General features: G+C 37.2%; 1 protein-coding gene across 6 annotated transcripts in view; it reads left to right on the forward strand.

Moving 5' to 3' along the window:
- The window catches only part of MRPL1 (mitochondrial ribosomal protein L1), a 110,787-nt gene that overhangs the window by 58,673 nt on the left and 37,201 nt on the right, over nucleotides 1-14,913 (forward strand). For all 6 annotated transcript variants that reach the window (XM_045062814.1, XM_004776288.3, XM_045064239.1 and 3 more), the window contains exon 7: nucleotides 2,474-2,580. In XM_045062814.1, the coding sequence (XP_044918749.1) occupies nucleotides 2,474-2,580 (107 nt within the window). The remainder of the gene's footprint in view (nucleotides 1-2,473; nucleotides 2,581-14,913) is intronic.

The raw sequence follows: 14,913 nt of genomic DNA on the forward strand, positions 1-14,913 counted from the left end.
TATTTTAAGATGGGAGATTTCATAGCAGGTTTGCAGGCTGATGACGATGATTTAGAAAAGCATGTCTAAGGAAGTTGGTGGGACAGTAGAGAGAGGGAGTGGTGGGATCCAGTGCACGAATGGAGAGGGTTGGCCATTGTGAAGAGCATGACTCTCAATTCGCAGTGACAGAAAGGAAGGCATTGTGGTTATAGATTTAGGTTAGTTAACATCATTCTTGAGCTGTCACTACGTAGAAGGTACTATTCTTTTTTTTTTTTTTTTTCATATTCTATTTTTATTGAAGAGCACTGTTAGGCAGACTCTTAATTTAAAAAAAAAAATTTTTTTTAAATTTACTTTCAGCGTAATAGTATTCATTGTTTTTGCACCACACCCAGTGCTCCATGCAATCCGTGCCCTCCATAATACCCACCACCTGGTTCCCCCAACCTCCCCCCCCGCCCCTTCAAAACCCTCAGATTGTTTTTCAGAGTCCACAGTCTCTCATGATTCACCTCCCCTTCCAGTTTCCCTCAACTCCCTTCTCCTCTCTAACTCCCCTTGTCCTCCATGCTATTTGTTATGCTCCACAAATAAGTGAAACCATATGATAATTGACTCTCTCTGCTTGACTTATTTCACTAGAAGGTACTATTCTTAAGAAACAAGTGTAAGTAGTGATAATAAATTATTTAACCAGGTTCCTATTTTTTTGTACACCACTATTAGCATTTACTGTTTTTATTAAGCTTTTTTTCATACTGTTTAGTATAGTTACATCAGAATGTGATACTTAAAAAAAGTAGTATTTTTTAGTAGTTGTTCTATTTGCAAGTCCCTTTTCTCTCCATCAGTTACAGTTAGATTTTTAAGTTCCTCGTGGATAATTGCTTTCATTGTACTGAAGTGCTTCTGAGCCATACTGAACAACTCCCCAGGTGATCCTTGGAAGTAATGTATGCTGAAGATACACTGTACTTTTTTTTTTTTAATTTATTTATTTGACAGACAGAGATCACAAGTAGGCAGAGAGGCAGGCCGGGGGTGGGGGAGCAGGCTCCCTGCTGAGCAGATCATGGGATCATGACCTGAGCTGAAGGCAGAGGCTTTAACCCACTGAGCCACCCAGGCGCCCCAATATTCTGTACTTTATATAATGAGATCCTCATGTTGACTTATCATGGGAAGAGTTACTAGAGACATATAAGTGATGTGTCTATAGTAGCACATCCCTTATTGTATTTCTTACTCTTCAAATAATTAAATAATTCATATTTCCTATGTACAGAATTGAAAAATTTTCAAGTTAAGGTATGGTGTCATGAAATATTAAAAACTTGTGTTTTTGTGTATTAACTTTTAGTTAAATATTAATGACTGAAAGTTGGAAGGTACAGTTTATTTTTCAAGCCTTCTGTGTGATTCTTTGAAAATTCTTCATTTTTACCTTGATTTCCTTTTTTTTCTTTCTGTATTCAGTTGTACTTTTTTCTTCCATAATGGAGGACAAAGTGACAATAGAATCCAATAAGTTCAGTTTCAATTCCTTTTTTTTTTTTTTTTAAAGATTTTATTTATTTATTTGACAGAGACAGTGAGAGAGGGAACACAAGCAGGGGGAGTGGGAGAGGGAGAAGCAGGCTTCCCACCGAGCAGGAAGTCCCATGCTGGGCTCAGTCCCTGGGATCATGACCTGAGCTGAAGGCAGATATTACCACATTTAGTGTCATAAAACAGTACACATTTGGGGTGCCTTGGTGGCTCAGTGAGTTAAAGCCTCTGCCTTCAGGTCTGGTCATGATCTCAGGGTCCTGGGATCGAGCCCCACATCGGGCTCTCTGCTCAGTGTGGAGCCTGCTTCCTCCTCTCTCTCTGCCTGCCTCTCTGCCTACTTGGGATCTCTGTCAAATAAATTTAAAAAAAACCAAGAAAACAAAAAGCCGCACACATTTACTATCTCATGGTGTGTTAGGAGTGTGTGTACACCTAAGCTGGGTCCTCTGCTTCAGCGTCTCATGAAGCTTCAATCAAGGTATCAGTCAGGCCTGTGGTTTCATCTGACACTTGACTGAGGGAGGATCCACTTCTGGACTCACATGGCTTTGGGCCGGGATTCAGCTCCTTGCAGGCTGCTAGGTTGAGGGCATCAGTTTCTTGTCTTGGGACCCTTTTCCTATGTCAGCTTTAAACATTGCAGCTGCTTCTTCAAAACCAGTAAAGCAGAGAGTCTCCTCCAGGGTCAGCATTAACAGTTTTATGTAATGTAATCATGTGTATCTGAGCATTCTGTCTCTTGCTTAGAAGCAAGTTGTAGCTGCCATTCACACTCACGGGGAGGGGTCATGGAAGGGCGTGCAACACTCTAAATTAGTCTGTCTGCCACGACTTGTTTACTATATCTTAATATAGGATGAATATTTCTCTTATTCTGTCATTTTTGTTACTTGTTTATATGTAGTATTAACTTTGGATTTTTAATTTTTCTTACCAGATTCCATTGGCCGTGACATCCCCAAAATGCTTGAATTATTTAAAATGGGACATGAAATTAAGGTAGATGAAGAAAGGGAAAACTTTCTTGAGACCAAAATAGCAACAGTAAGTTACAATGGAAATTATTAAATAGCCGTCTTTGTTTTGCTTGAGTGACTGATAATTTATAATAGAACATGCCTCTCCTTTGAACTTGTTCTTGGCACCAGCATCAGGAGTAGCACTAGGTATGCAGACAGATAATTTTTTTATTCTGTAGATTAAACTCGTAAATTTTAGTGGTATTTGAGAATTTTTTCATGTGCCCCTCAATGATATAATATTTTTGCTTTATTTGATTATTGCATGTATGTATTTTTTGCTCTCTAATATTCTAAGTTTATTGAGAATAGGGTTAGATCTAATATTCTAGGTTTATTGAGAATTGGGTTATATCTTATGGAACATTGCATAAGGCTAAGCCCATAGTAGGTATTTAATACTGCCATCATGGAATTGAGTAATTTGCTTTATTTTTATGAATTGTTTTGATTATCCTTCCTTGTGTTTTAAAAACTGTCTACTTAGAGAATATGCTGGAAATCAACTTTCAAAGCTATTTTTTGGACTCTGATGTACATAGGTCAGGTTTATAGGACTTTGTTTTTAGATATACAGTTATTTGCTAAAATCTTCTTTATGCTAAGGGATCTCTAAAGTACTTTTTCCTGTTCAGTAACTATAGAATAATAGTGATATTGATAATAAGATTTAAGCAGTGCCAGGAAGTGCCACGCACTCTTCTTAACACTCTTCATTTCATATATTTTCTCTCTTAATCTTCAGCACTGTGAGAGGACAAATTATCATCCCCATTTTATGGATGAAGGCCAAAGAAGTTAAATAATTTTTCCAAGGTCTCACAGCTGGTGTGAGGCAGAATAGGTATTTGAGTGTTGGCAGTCTTCAAGACTCCAGGCTCTTCGCCCAAAACCATCTTGCCGCAGGCCTGGAATTATTTGAGTAGCTGTTACTTCTCTTCCCTTCCTGCTCTTTAGAGGGATTCTGCGTTTTAGCCAACAGCTGGTAGTCCAAGCTAATTGAACTGCCCACTATAGACTATCAGAAGTAGAGAAAAGCACTCAGCTAGTTTTATGGAAGGAAAGCTTGCTTTAGAAAGAGGGCAAAACAGTTTAATGCAGTCAGAGGTTGGGAAAGCCCCGTCTGCTGTCATTACTTCAGACCTCAGCACCAGTTGCATAGCATTGTGGTCTGCTAAAATCTGATGTTGCACTTTCCTTATTTCCAGAAGGCTCTTGGCAGTGCTCCTTGTTTGTTAGGGATGATAATATTGTAATGTGAAAAGCAAATGAATAAAATGGGAATTTTTAGAAAATATTCTAGAGGTGTAGAGACTTCGTTCTCTACAGAACTAAGAATACCTGTTCTACTACTTATGGGATAGCAGACTTAAAACAAGTTTCTTAAAATGTTGTGTCTTGAATTCCTGAGCTATAGAATTTATATACTAAAGAGAGGGGAGGGGGTAGTGGCAGAGGGAAAGAATCTTTATGCAGATTCCCCACTGAGCGCACAGTCTGACACAGGGCTTGGTCCCATAGCCCATGACATTATGACCTGAGCCAAAACCAAAGTAGGGTGCTCAGCTGACTGAGCCAGCCATGTGCCCTGTTGGTGCTGTTTTGATTAGACTTTGGAGACTTTGGGGGACTATAGGACATCTTTATAAGACTGTTTTTTTCCAGGTGGATCTTTGCTTTTTGTTAAGTAACGTTTTCAGTATATTCAGTAGTTAATAGTTTATGTAGATCCTGACTCAGTGTATAAGAAACTGGCATCTCATTTATTCTTCTCAACAAACACCATACTGCTTAAGTGATTACAGGAGCTCCAGGTCAGACTACTTGTATCATTTAGAGGTAGAATTTTTCTTTTTTTTTTTTTTTTTTTTAAAGATTTTATTTATTTATTTTACAGAGAGAAATCACAAGTAGATGGAGAGGCAGGCAGAGAAAGAGAGAGAGAGGGAAGCAGGCTCCCTGCTGAGCAGAGAGCCCGATGCGGGGCTCGATCCCAGGACCCTGAGATCATGACCTGAGCCGAAGGCAGCGGCATAACCCACTGAGCCACCCAGGCGCCCCGAGGTAGAATTTTTCTTAATGAAAAATAAATTAATTTCCGTGTTTAAAGAGAATCTTTGTGTTTTAAATTTTTTTATTTTTTGAGAATCTTTTTTAATACTACTTAAATATTATAGTATTATGTAGTATAACAGATTAAGAGAGTGGATTTTACATTTATACTGTCTGGATTCAAATCCTAGTTCCAGATTGGAATTGTGTTCCATCGCTCTCTGGGCCCCATTCCCCATTTTCCCTAAAGGCAAAATGACGTTAATGGTGATGCATACATCTTAGGCTAGGAAGGAATAGTTGAACTAATGACTCTAAAGCAGACTTCTACTTCTGGCCAGCATGAAGTAACAGGGACCTGATTACTTTTTCACCTGGGATAGTCAGCATTACCTCGATACCAAAACCAGGCAAAAAATATAGTCCGCTATCATTCATGAAAAATAGATGTAGGGGCTCCTGGGTGGCTCAGTGGGTTAAGCCTCTGCCTTTGGCTCAGGTCATGATCTCAGGGTCCTGGGCTCGAGCCCAGCATCGGGCTCTCTGCTCAGCGGGGAGCCTGCTTCCTTCCCCCTCCTCTCTCTCTGCCTGCCTCTCTTCTTACTTGAGATCTCTCTCTGTCAAATAAATAAATAAAAATTTTGGGGAAAAAATAGTTGTTAAAATTATAAACTAAATTTTAGCTAATAGAATCCAGCAATATATATATAAAAAAGGATAACATGTCATCACCAAGTAGGGTTTATCCTAGGAATACTAGTTCATTTAACATTAAGTGATCAATCATTAAAATTCACCATATTAACAAATTATAAATAAAAGCCATCTGATCATCTCAGTAGATAGAGAAAGCATTTGAGAGAATCGAACCTTCATTTCTGATCAGAAAGTCTCAGCACACTAGGAACAGAAGTTAATGCCCTCAACCTGACAGAAGGCGTCTAAGAAAAACCAACAACTAACATTATACTTGGAGGCGAAAAACAATACTTTTCTTCTAAGAACAGGAGCAAGTTAATGATGTTCACTTTTACCACTTCTGTTCAGCACCGATCTAGGGATTTTAGGCAGTGCGGTCAGGTGGGCACTTGAGTTGTTTCCATTTTTTTGCTATTACAAGTAAATTACAAGCAAATACTGTTACAAGTAAAGAAAAATTATAGTAATATCAAAAAATAGGAAATACTTAGAGATAAATCTGACAAAAGATGTGCAAGATCCATACATGAAGATTTCAAGACATAGCTGAGGGAAATTAAGATCTAATAAATAATGAGGTGTACCATGTTTATGGGTCAGTGAATCCGGTGTAAGTAGTGAGGTGTACCATGTTTACGGTCAGTGAATCTGGTATTGTTAAGATGTCAGTTGTCCCCAGAGTCATGTGTAGATGCAGTACATTCTTGATCAAAATTCCATTTAGCCTTTTTCTTTTGGTAGAAACTGGCAAGCTGATTCTAGGATTCACATGGAAATACAAAGGATCTAGAATAACTAAAACAACTTCGACAAATAGCAAAGTTAGAGATCTACCTGATTTCAAGATTTATAAAGCCAGTGGTATTTAAGGCACTGTGGTATTGACATCAAAAAAGATGAAATGATAGTGGAAGAGAATAGAGTCCCCAAAACCCAATGGGGTTTGTTTGTTTGTTTGTTTGTTTGTTTTAGACAGCTGACTTAAAACATGTTGCAAAGTCATTTTTAATGGAGAAACATTAATCTTTTCGAGAAATAGTACTGGAACAATTGAATATCTGCATACAGTAAAATGAACTTTGACCCATGACATATCATATATAATTAGCTCAAAATGTATCAAAGACCTAAACATAATGCCTAAAATTATAAAACCTGTGGAAGAAATAAAACCTGTGAGTTAGAGAGTGATTTTTTTTTTTTAGATGTGAAATGAAAAGCATAGCATAATCCACAAAAGAAGAAATTAGTAAATTGCACTGTATAAAAATAAAAAGCATTTGCTCTTTAAAAGATGTTATTAAGAGAAGATAAATCACAGGCTGGGATAAAATATTTACAAATCATCTAACTGATAAATCCATAATGTATGAAGAGCTCTTAAACTTCAATAATAATAAAAAAAACCCAGTTTTAAAAATGAGCAAAAGATTTGAACATACCTGATCAAAGTGTGACAAACACATGGCAGACAAACAGATGACCAACACATTGAAAGATGCTCAGCATTATTAGTTGTTAACAGAAATACAGACGAAAACCACTGTGAGCTATCACTGTACATCTGTGGGAATAATTAAAATTAGAAAAACGGACCATAGCAAATATTGATAAGGATATGGAGAGATTGGAACACTTACGCTATTGTGGCAGTGTAAAATGATACAACCTCTTTGGCACATTTTGGCAGCTTAAGAAAGTTAACATCCAGGGGTGCCTGGGTGGCTCAGTTTGTTGGGTGGTCAACCCTGGATTTTGGTTCAGGTAATGATCTCAGGGTCCTGGGATCGAGCCCTGCACAAAGCAGGGAGGCTGCTTCAGGACTCTCCCTCTCCCTCTCCTCCTCCCCCACTTGCCTGCTCATTGTCTGTCTCTAAAATAAAGAAATATATCTTTAAAAAGAAAACAAATTTAACATCCACCTGCTAGATGATCCACATTTCACTTTTAGATATTTATCCGGAAGAAATGAAACCATGCCCATACAAAGACTTAGGAACAAATGCTTATGACAGATTTATTTGTAATAGTTAAAAATTGGAAACATTCCACATGTCCATTGACAGGTGAATGTGTAAATAATCTTTATTTCATCTATATAATAGAATATTCTTTAGTAATAAAAAAAATTGATATGTGCTTCAACATGGATGAACTTAAAAATGATTATACTGAGTCATGGGGCGCCTGGGTGGCTCAGTGGGTTAAAGACTCTGCCTTCGGCTCAGGTCATGATCTCAGGGTCCTGGGATCGAGCCCCGCATCGGGCTTTCTGCTCAGCGGGGAGCCTGCTTCCTCCTCTCTCTCTGCCTGCCTCTCTGCCTGCTTGTGATCTGTCAAATAAATAAATAAAATTCTTTAAAAAACAAAAAACTGATCTCCCTCTTCCCATATATTTAAAAAAAAAAATGATTATACTGAGTGAAAGCCAGAGGAGTACATATTGTATGATTCTGTTTATATAAGATTCTGGCAAACGCAAGTTTATATAGTGTACTGATGGATAATGTGATAGCAAACAGACCCGTCATTGTTGGGGGGGGGGGATTACCAACGGGCACACAGAGTTTGGGGGATGACTGATATGTGTATTATTTTGACTCGTGAGGTTTTTGTGAGTATATGCATATGTCAAAACTTAATAAACTGACAGTTTAAGAATGTGCAACATATCCTGTGGAATATTATTCGGCAAAAAAAGAAATGAACTGTGGATACCTGCTCTACTGTGGATGATTCACAAAAGCTTTATGCTCAGTGAAAATCAGACATAGAAGCCACATACTATGTGATACCATTTATATGAAAAGGCAAAACTATAAAGCAAAAAGTAGCTGTGTGTTTGCCTTGGGCAGGATGGAAGCAGTAAGTTTAGGCATTAAGAGTAAATGCATGAGGGATCATCTTGGGGTGATGAAGATGTTTTAAAACTGACTTATGGTTATTGTTGCACAATCTGACAAGCTTACTAAAAAAATCAAGAAACATAAATTAGAAAATGGTAAGTAATATGATATGCAAAATATACCTCAATCAAGTTAAAAATGTTCAGTGTATCGAGTATATCTCAATATAGTTATTTAAAAAGGAATAAAAATGTTTTTACAATTGTATTAATACAAGTACTTGAATTTTATTTATAATTATCAGAGATAAAAAAGATTTTGTTTTTAAAGATTTTATTTATTTGACAGAGAGAGAGATCACAAATAGGCAGAGAGAGAGAGAGAGGAGGAAGCAGGCTCCTTGCGGAGCAGAGAGCCCGACATGGGGCACAATCCCAGGACCCTGGGATCTCGACCCGAGCCGAAGGCAGAGTCTTTAACCCACTGAGCCACCCAGGTGCCCTGATAAAAACGATTTTAAAGCAAAGTAATATATCTTTTTCAAAAGTTTGAGATTTCTGAGGGATGTTATTCTTTTTTTAAGATATATTTATTTATTTGAAATAAATAAATAATATTTATTTATTTGTAAAAGAGAACACAAGTGGGGGGGGGCCGTGCAGAGGGAGAGAGAATTCCCAGGCAGACTCCCCACTTGGGGGTCCATCCCAGAACCCCGAGATCATGATCTGAGCTGAAATCCCAGAGTTGTTTTCCCAACCGACTGAGTTGCCCAGGCGTCCTGAGTGATATTATTCTTACTATACAGTTGGAAATATTGAGGTATTGTTTTTTATTCATTTATTTTTGCCACCTGTGTGATAATGAGGACTGAATTTAGAAGGAATATGCAGATAAAGGAGCACTGACAGCAGCACATGCCTATTCGGGGTCCTCATTGTGGTGTATAGAAGGAAGGAAGGTATCTAGGTCAGGGGTAAAAAACCATAGCCAATGGGCCAAATCCTACTGCGGACAGTTTCTGTACCGCCTGTGAGCTAAAAATGCGCTTTACAACTTTAAGGGGTTGTAAAAAATAAAACAAAGAATTTGCTGCAGAGATTATTTGTAGCCTGCAAAACCTGAAATATTTCTATTCTGGCTCTTTAGAGAAAAGGTTTGCTGATTCCTGATCTAAAAAGATGTTTTTTGGAAGAGTGAAATGTATTAATTTTGTGTTTGTGTTTGCCTATAGAAGAGAGATTTGTCTTACTTCAGTTAAATCATTTTGACACCACTTGTTAGGATTCTCAGAACTGCCACATGGCTTTAAATCCAGTTCTGGTATTGATGTAATAGGAAATTGATCTTGATTAGTTTCAGCTGGCTTTCCTTCTGTATCAAAGTGATAAGCATAATCATTTGAATGATCTTCCTTAATTATCTGACTTGAAGGTTAGTATCTTGGGTATTACAACTCAACTTCTAATGCCCTTGTATCTCAAACCTGTACAAACACTCTTATAGCCAGCCAGTATCTTAACATTTGTCAACAGTGTTACTTATAGGTAAATTGGGTTTTTTTGCTAATCTTTCCTACTATTTGTGCTATAATCTCACATTCATGAGATTGGTTATGACTGCATGCTGTCAGATCAAATGCTCATATCAGTGAAAATGAAATTTTTAGAGAAAATGTATTTTTATATATTTCTTTCATTTGTGGCTGAATATTTATTTTCTTTCAAGTTTTTTTTTAGTTATTTAAAAATTTTTTAAATTTTTTTATCTTTCAAGTTTTTAGTCATGAAAATTCCATTTAAATTATATGTTGAATATTATGCAAGCACAACAGGTTTTCATTGGAATATTTTATTTTTCAGTCAACTGACTATCAACTAGTCACCATTTTTTTTTCCCAGCATGAATGATGTGTTAGTTGGGATAAAAGTAAGTTCCTAAGTGACCAAATTTAAGAGCAAGATTTTATTTATTTTTTTCTTTTCTAAAGATTTTATTTATTTGACAGAGCATACGCAGGGGGAATGGCAGGCAGAGGCAGAGGCAGAGGTAGAAGGACAAGCAGGCCTCCCACTGAGCAGGGAGCCTGAAGCCAGGCTCAGTCCCAGGACCCTCGGATCATGAACCAAACTGAAGGTAGATGCCTAACTGACTGAGCCACCCAGGTGCTCCAAGGGAAAGATTTTAAAGCATAAACTAAAAATAAAGATTCACAGGGGAGAAACATAGTTAACTGTACCCTAATTTCTTTTAAAATTATGGTTCTTTCCATAAAAAAGATGAAACTAAGGTAGATTCTCTAAAAATGTTGAGACATAATTATGTACCTGGCTAGTATGGCTAGTATATATATATATATATATATATTTCAAATAGTAGTTCAATTTCAGATAGTAATTAGATAATTTTTAAAGGATTTATCTGAGTTTGTAATATAGAAAACTCTACTAGAGACGGAAAATTATGACCAGATAACTTGACATTTTAAAATTATCAAATTAACATATGCACTTGGTTAAATTAGAGCAGTTTACAAAAAAGACACACTAAAGCCCCCCCTCTGCAGTGTTTTCTCCTAGAACTTTTATTGATAGTTTTTTGTTGGGGTGCCTGGCTGGCTCAGTCAGAAGAGACCTGCTTCTTGACCCAGGGTCATGAGTTCAAGCCCCATGTTGGGTGTAGAGATTACTAAAAATAAATACACTTTCTAAAATGGATTTTTAAAAATTAATTTATTATTTTAGAGAGAGAGTGTGAGCATGGGAAGGGGAAGAGGGAGAGGCAGAGATAATTTCTAGTAGACACCCTACTGAGTGTGGAGCCCAACATGGGACTCGATCTCAGTGAGATCATGACCTGAGCTGAATCGAGAGCTGGAGGCCCAACTGACTGAGCTACTGAGGTGCCCCTAAAGTAAATACACTTAAAAAAATAGGGTTTTGTCCTTCTAGAAATGTTAAGGTGTAACATAAACACCTTTATAGGGTGCTTGGTTAAGTGTCAGCATGGGTCGTGGTCCCAGGGTCATGGGATTGAGCCCCTTCTTGGACTCCCTGCTTGGTGGGAGGCCTGCTTCTCCCTCTCCCTCTACCCCTGCTTGTGTTCCCTCTCTCACTGTCTTTCTTCCTGTCAAATAAATTGATAAGATCTTAAAAAAAAAAACCCCACCCTTATAAAAATTCACTCATACACAAGATAGGCCACACATACTGTTCCATACCTTTCTTTTCCACTTAAAATGGCTTGGATGTCTTCAGAGATGCAAAGAGATCTGTTCTGATGTGATCTGTTCTTTTCAATGGTTGCATATTCCCTTGTGAACATGTACAAATATTCATTTCTGGTTGATGGACATTTAGATCATGTCCAGTGTTTTGCTATTACAAATAATATTTTAATGACATTCTTAAAAATACATATTGCGAGTTTTTTCCAAGTATACCCAGCAGGCGAATTTCAAGAAATAGAATGTATATTGAAAATGTTATTGTAAGTATCGTTAAATTGCTCTCTAAAATGTTCGCATTACCTTGTAATTCATCCAGTAGTGTTATAGTGCCTCACGTACTCAGCAGAATTGGATGTTACCAAATGTAATCATTTTGTCAGTTTGTTAGGTGATATATTATTGGTGTATGTGTGAGTGAGGGTCTACTTTCAAAAGTAAGGTAAACATTACCATTGTTTTCTCCTTTGGTTAGAGTCTTCCATTCTACCTAAGATTCTGAGTTTCCTCATCTGTTCCTCCCTGCCATTCCTACTCCTGTTTCCTTACCTTTCTGGGCCTGCTCTGATTCTCCATTACGCTCTCTTTTTTCCTTTGTGAGAAGGCCTGTGACTCCTTTTACGGTGGACCCTGTCTGACTCACCTCTATTATGACTTGCTCTTTTTACCAGTGCCTAGTAAATGAAATTGACAAGAGCTACGGTCACTGAAGGTGCTTGTACGATTGAAGTGTTTATAAACACTGAGATTGCCTGGCATCTAATTACTAAAAATAAGGCCTTTTCTACCTAGTGTTTGGGACTGATTTTTCTGACCTATAGTGTATTAGAGATTTTCACTGCATCCTATATGAAAAATATCTTCATTTATTGATATTTTTAAACTTTATTTTTTGAATAGGAAAGATTATTAGTTCATTTATAACCCAACCAAAAAGAAAAAAAGAAAAAGAAAAACAATAAACCAAGTTAACGTGTTTTGTTTTTGTTTTTTAAAAATTTTATTTATTTGAGAGAGAGAGAGAGAGAACATGTGCAGGGGGAGGCGCAGAGGGAGAGCGAGGAGAACAAGCAGATTCCCTAATGAGCAGAGAGCCCATCCCAGGACCCTGAGATTATGACCTGAGCTGAACTCAGCCATCTGAGCCACCAGGGTGCCCCCAATTTAACATGTTTTATTTAATAATATTAAGTACTGACTCTGTCAGACATAGAGTGATACAAAAAAGAATAAGACCTTTTTTAAGAAAGACACATCTAATAGATAAATGTGGAAATAATTATATAATAAAGTGTCATAAGTGTAATAATAGATACATATAAAATATGAGGAAGCTGCACAAAAGAAGCAGTGATTGAGGTAATCATGGCATAGAGTAGATCAAGGATCTTCTGTGAGGAGTCTGAAACATATACCAGGTATAGTAAGGGTCATGATTCGTATTTTAAAATAGTGCACAACATGATGTGTGGACGCCTGCACATCTGCACTGGTTTAGCTGTTTCAAAGGGACCAAACAGCAGTAACGTAACCACAGTAGAAAGTTACTTTTCTCCCAAGTTGAGCTGGTGGGCAGTTTAGGGCTGTTATGTCCCAGAGTCATCCAGGGATCACACACTTTTTTCCCCCATCTCTTAGGGTCTTTTACTCTGTGTGGTTGAATCTGACTGATAGCATGTCTGATTTGTAGCCTATGTGAAGAAGTCAGGACGCAGGTGGAGAGCAAGCAGCTTTCTTTCAAGCATGTGAACCACTGACCGCATCAATTCTGCCCCATACCAGGGTTCAGAGCTTATGCACATGGCCTAGCTCCTGAGTGGCCATGTGCCCAGAAAAATGTCATTTAAAAGAAGACTGGTTGGATTTAAGAGACAGTTAAGGCTTTGTCACAGCTGAGGAGCCAAGAAACCTAAAAGAATAAGAAAATAAAAGGAATTTTTTTCATTTTGTTTATTACTCTATCCCCAATTCTTAGCCTAGAATAGTACCTGGCAAATAGTAGGTGCTCAATAAGTAATTCTTGATGAATGAATATACAAATATACGAATAATAAAAGCTACTGCCAGTTGAAGGTCAGTTAGATATAAAGACATTGTTGGGGCGTCTGGGTGGCTCAGTAGGTTGAAGCCTCTGCCTTCGGCTCAGGTCACGATATCAGGGTCCTGGATCGAGCCCCGCATCGGGCTCTCTGCTCAGCAGGGAGCCTGCTTCCTCCTCTCTCTCTCTGCCTGTCTCTCTGCCTACTTGTGATCTCTGTCTGTCAAATAAATAAATCTTAAAAAAAAAAAAAAAGAAAGGTATTCTCAATGTATATATAGTGAATCAATGTCTTGTTTTATAAAAATTTGATTGATACCCAGCTTTTCGAACAGTCCTAATGGAGTAATATTGAAAGTGAAAATTTTAATTTCTGGAATTTCTCAGGATGAGAGAATTAAGAATCCTGTCCTTTATTTATAGAAACACTTAGCCAGGTGTATATTTTGACATTACACAAGAAAATTAAACTGTGTCAAGGTATTATAGCATAAACCTGCCAGAATAAAGACTTTGAAGTAATTTTCAAAGGGTGCCTATTAGTATTTTATAACATACCACAAATCCATTTTATGTTAGCTGTGAGGCTTTCAGAATATGCCTTGTTTTTTCCCTCACTGATAGATTCCTTGTGTGATTTAAGATACTTGGCTTCCAGCCTTTTTTTTTTTTTGGATTTCTAAGTGTAATTAAAGGACAGCTGCATTATTGATTGGCTTTCTTATTATTTTCCTTTATTATAAGGTAAGAGTTCTTTCTAATTTTCTATTAATGTGGAATTTCCCATTTTACATAGAGACACATAATACTTTTATATTTGTAAAATACGCAAGCGTTATGTCTTTGTTTCCTTTCACGTTGGCTAATGTTGACCGCCTCACATATTTCAAAGACAGGTGTGGTGATGTCGTAGCTGCTGAGAATGATGGTAGAGATTAAGGGACAACTTTTTATTAGGAAAAAATTACTAGAGCTATAAAATACGGCACATTAAGACTTGTAGTAGGAAGCAGGTATCTGGAACGGAGGACATGCACTGTAGTTTAAAGGAAAATTTGCAGTGTGCTTACTTGGTGTATTTAACCTATCACAGTATTTAATACCATAATAAATTATATTGCTCTCATAGCCCATTATATATACTCCTAAAAGAGCCTATAAAATCAACCCCATGTCTCTGTATATATGTTTTAAACTAGCAACTAAGCTAACTTTTTTTTTTAACCTGGCCCCCTCAACTAAGCTAACTTTTTATGTCGAATCCAGTTAATTAGAATCTCATATATATGGAAGTACTCACTGTAGTTTCCATGGGTTTTAGGCTTTGATTTTGAAATCAGTTCTAATTGAAAAATCTTTTGTGATTAACATAGTTGGATAAAGTTTGAGGGTAAAAACAGATTTGCTTTGTGATACATACTCACTCTTTCAAACGGTGCAGTGTACTGTGAGTCTGCTTAGTTTCAGACAAATTTTTTTTTTTTGTAGTCTTGTTTC

Source organism: Mustela putorius, unplaced genomic scaffold (assembly GCF_011764305.1).
Source record: "Mustela putorius furo isolate JIRA1106 unplaced genomic scaffold, ASM1176430v1.1 tig00000040_pilon_pilon_pilon, whole genome shotgun sequence".
Taxonomy (NCBI): domain Eukaryota; kingdom Metazoa; phylum Chordata; class Mammalia; order Carnivora; family Mustelidae; genus Mustela; species Mustela putorius.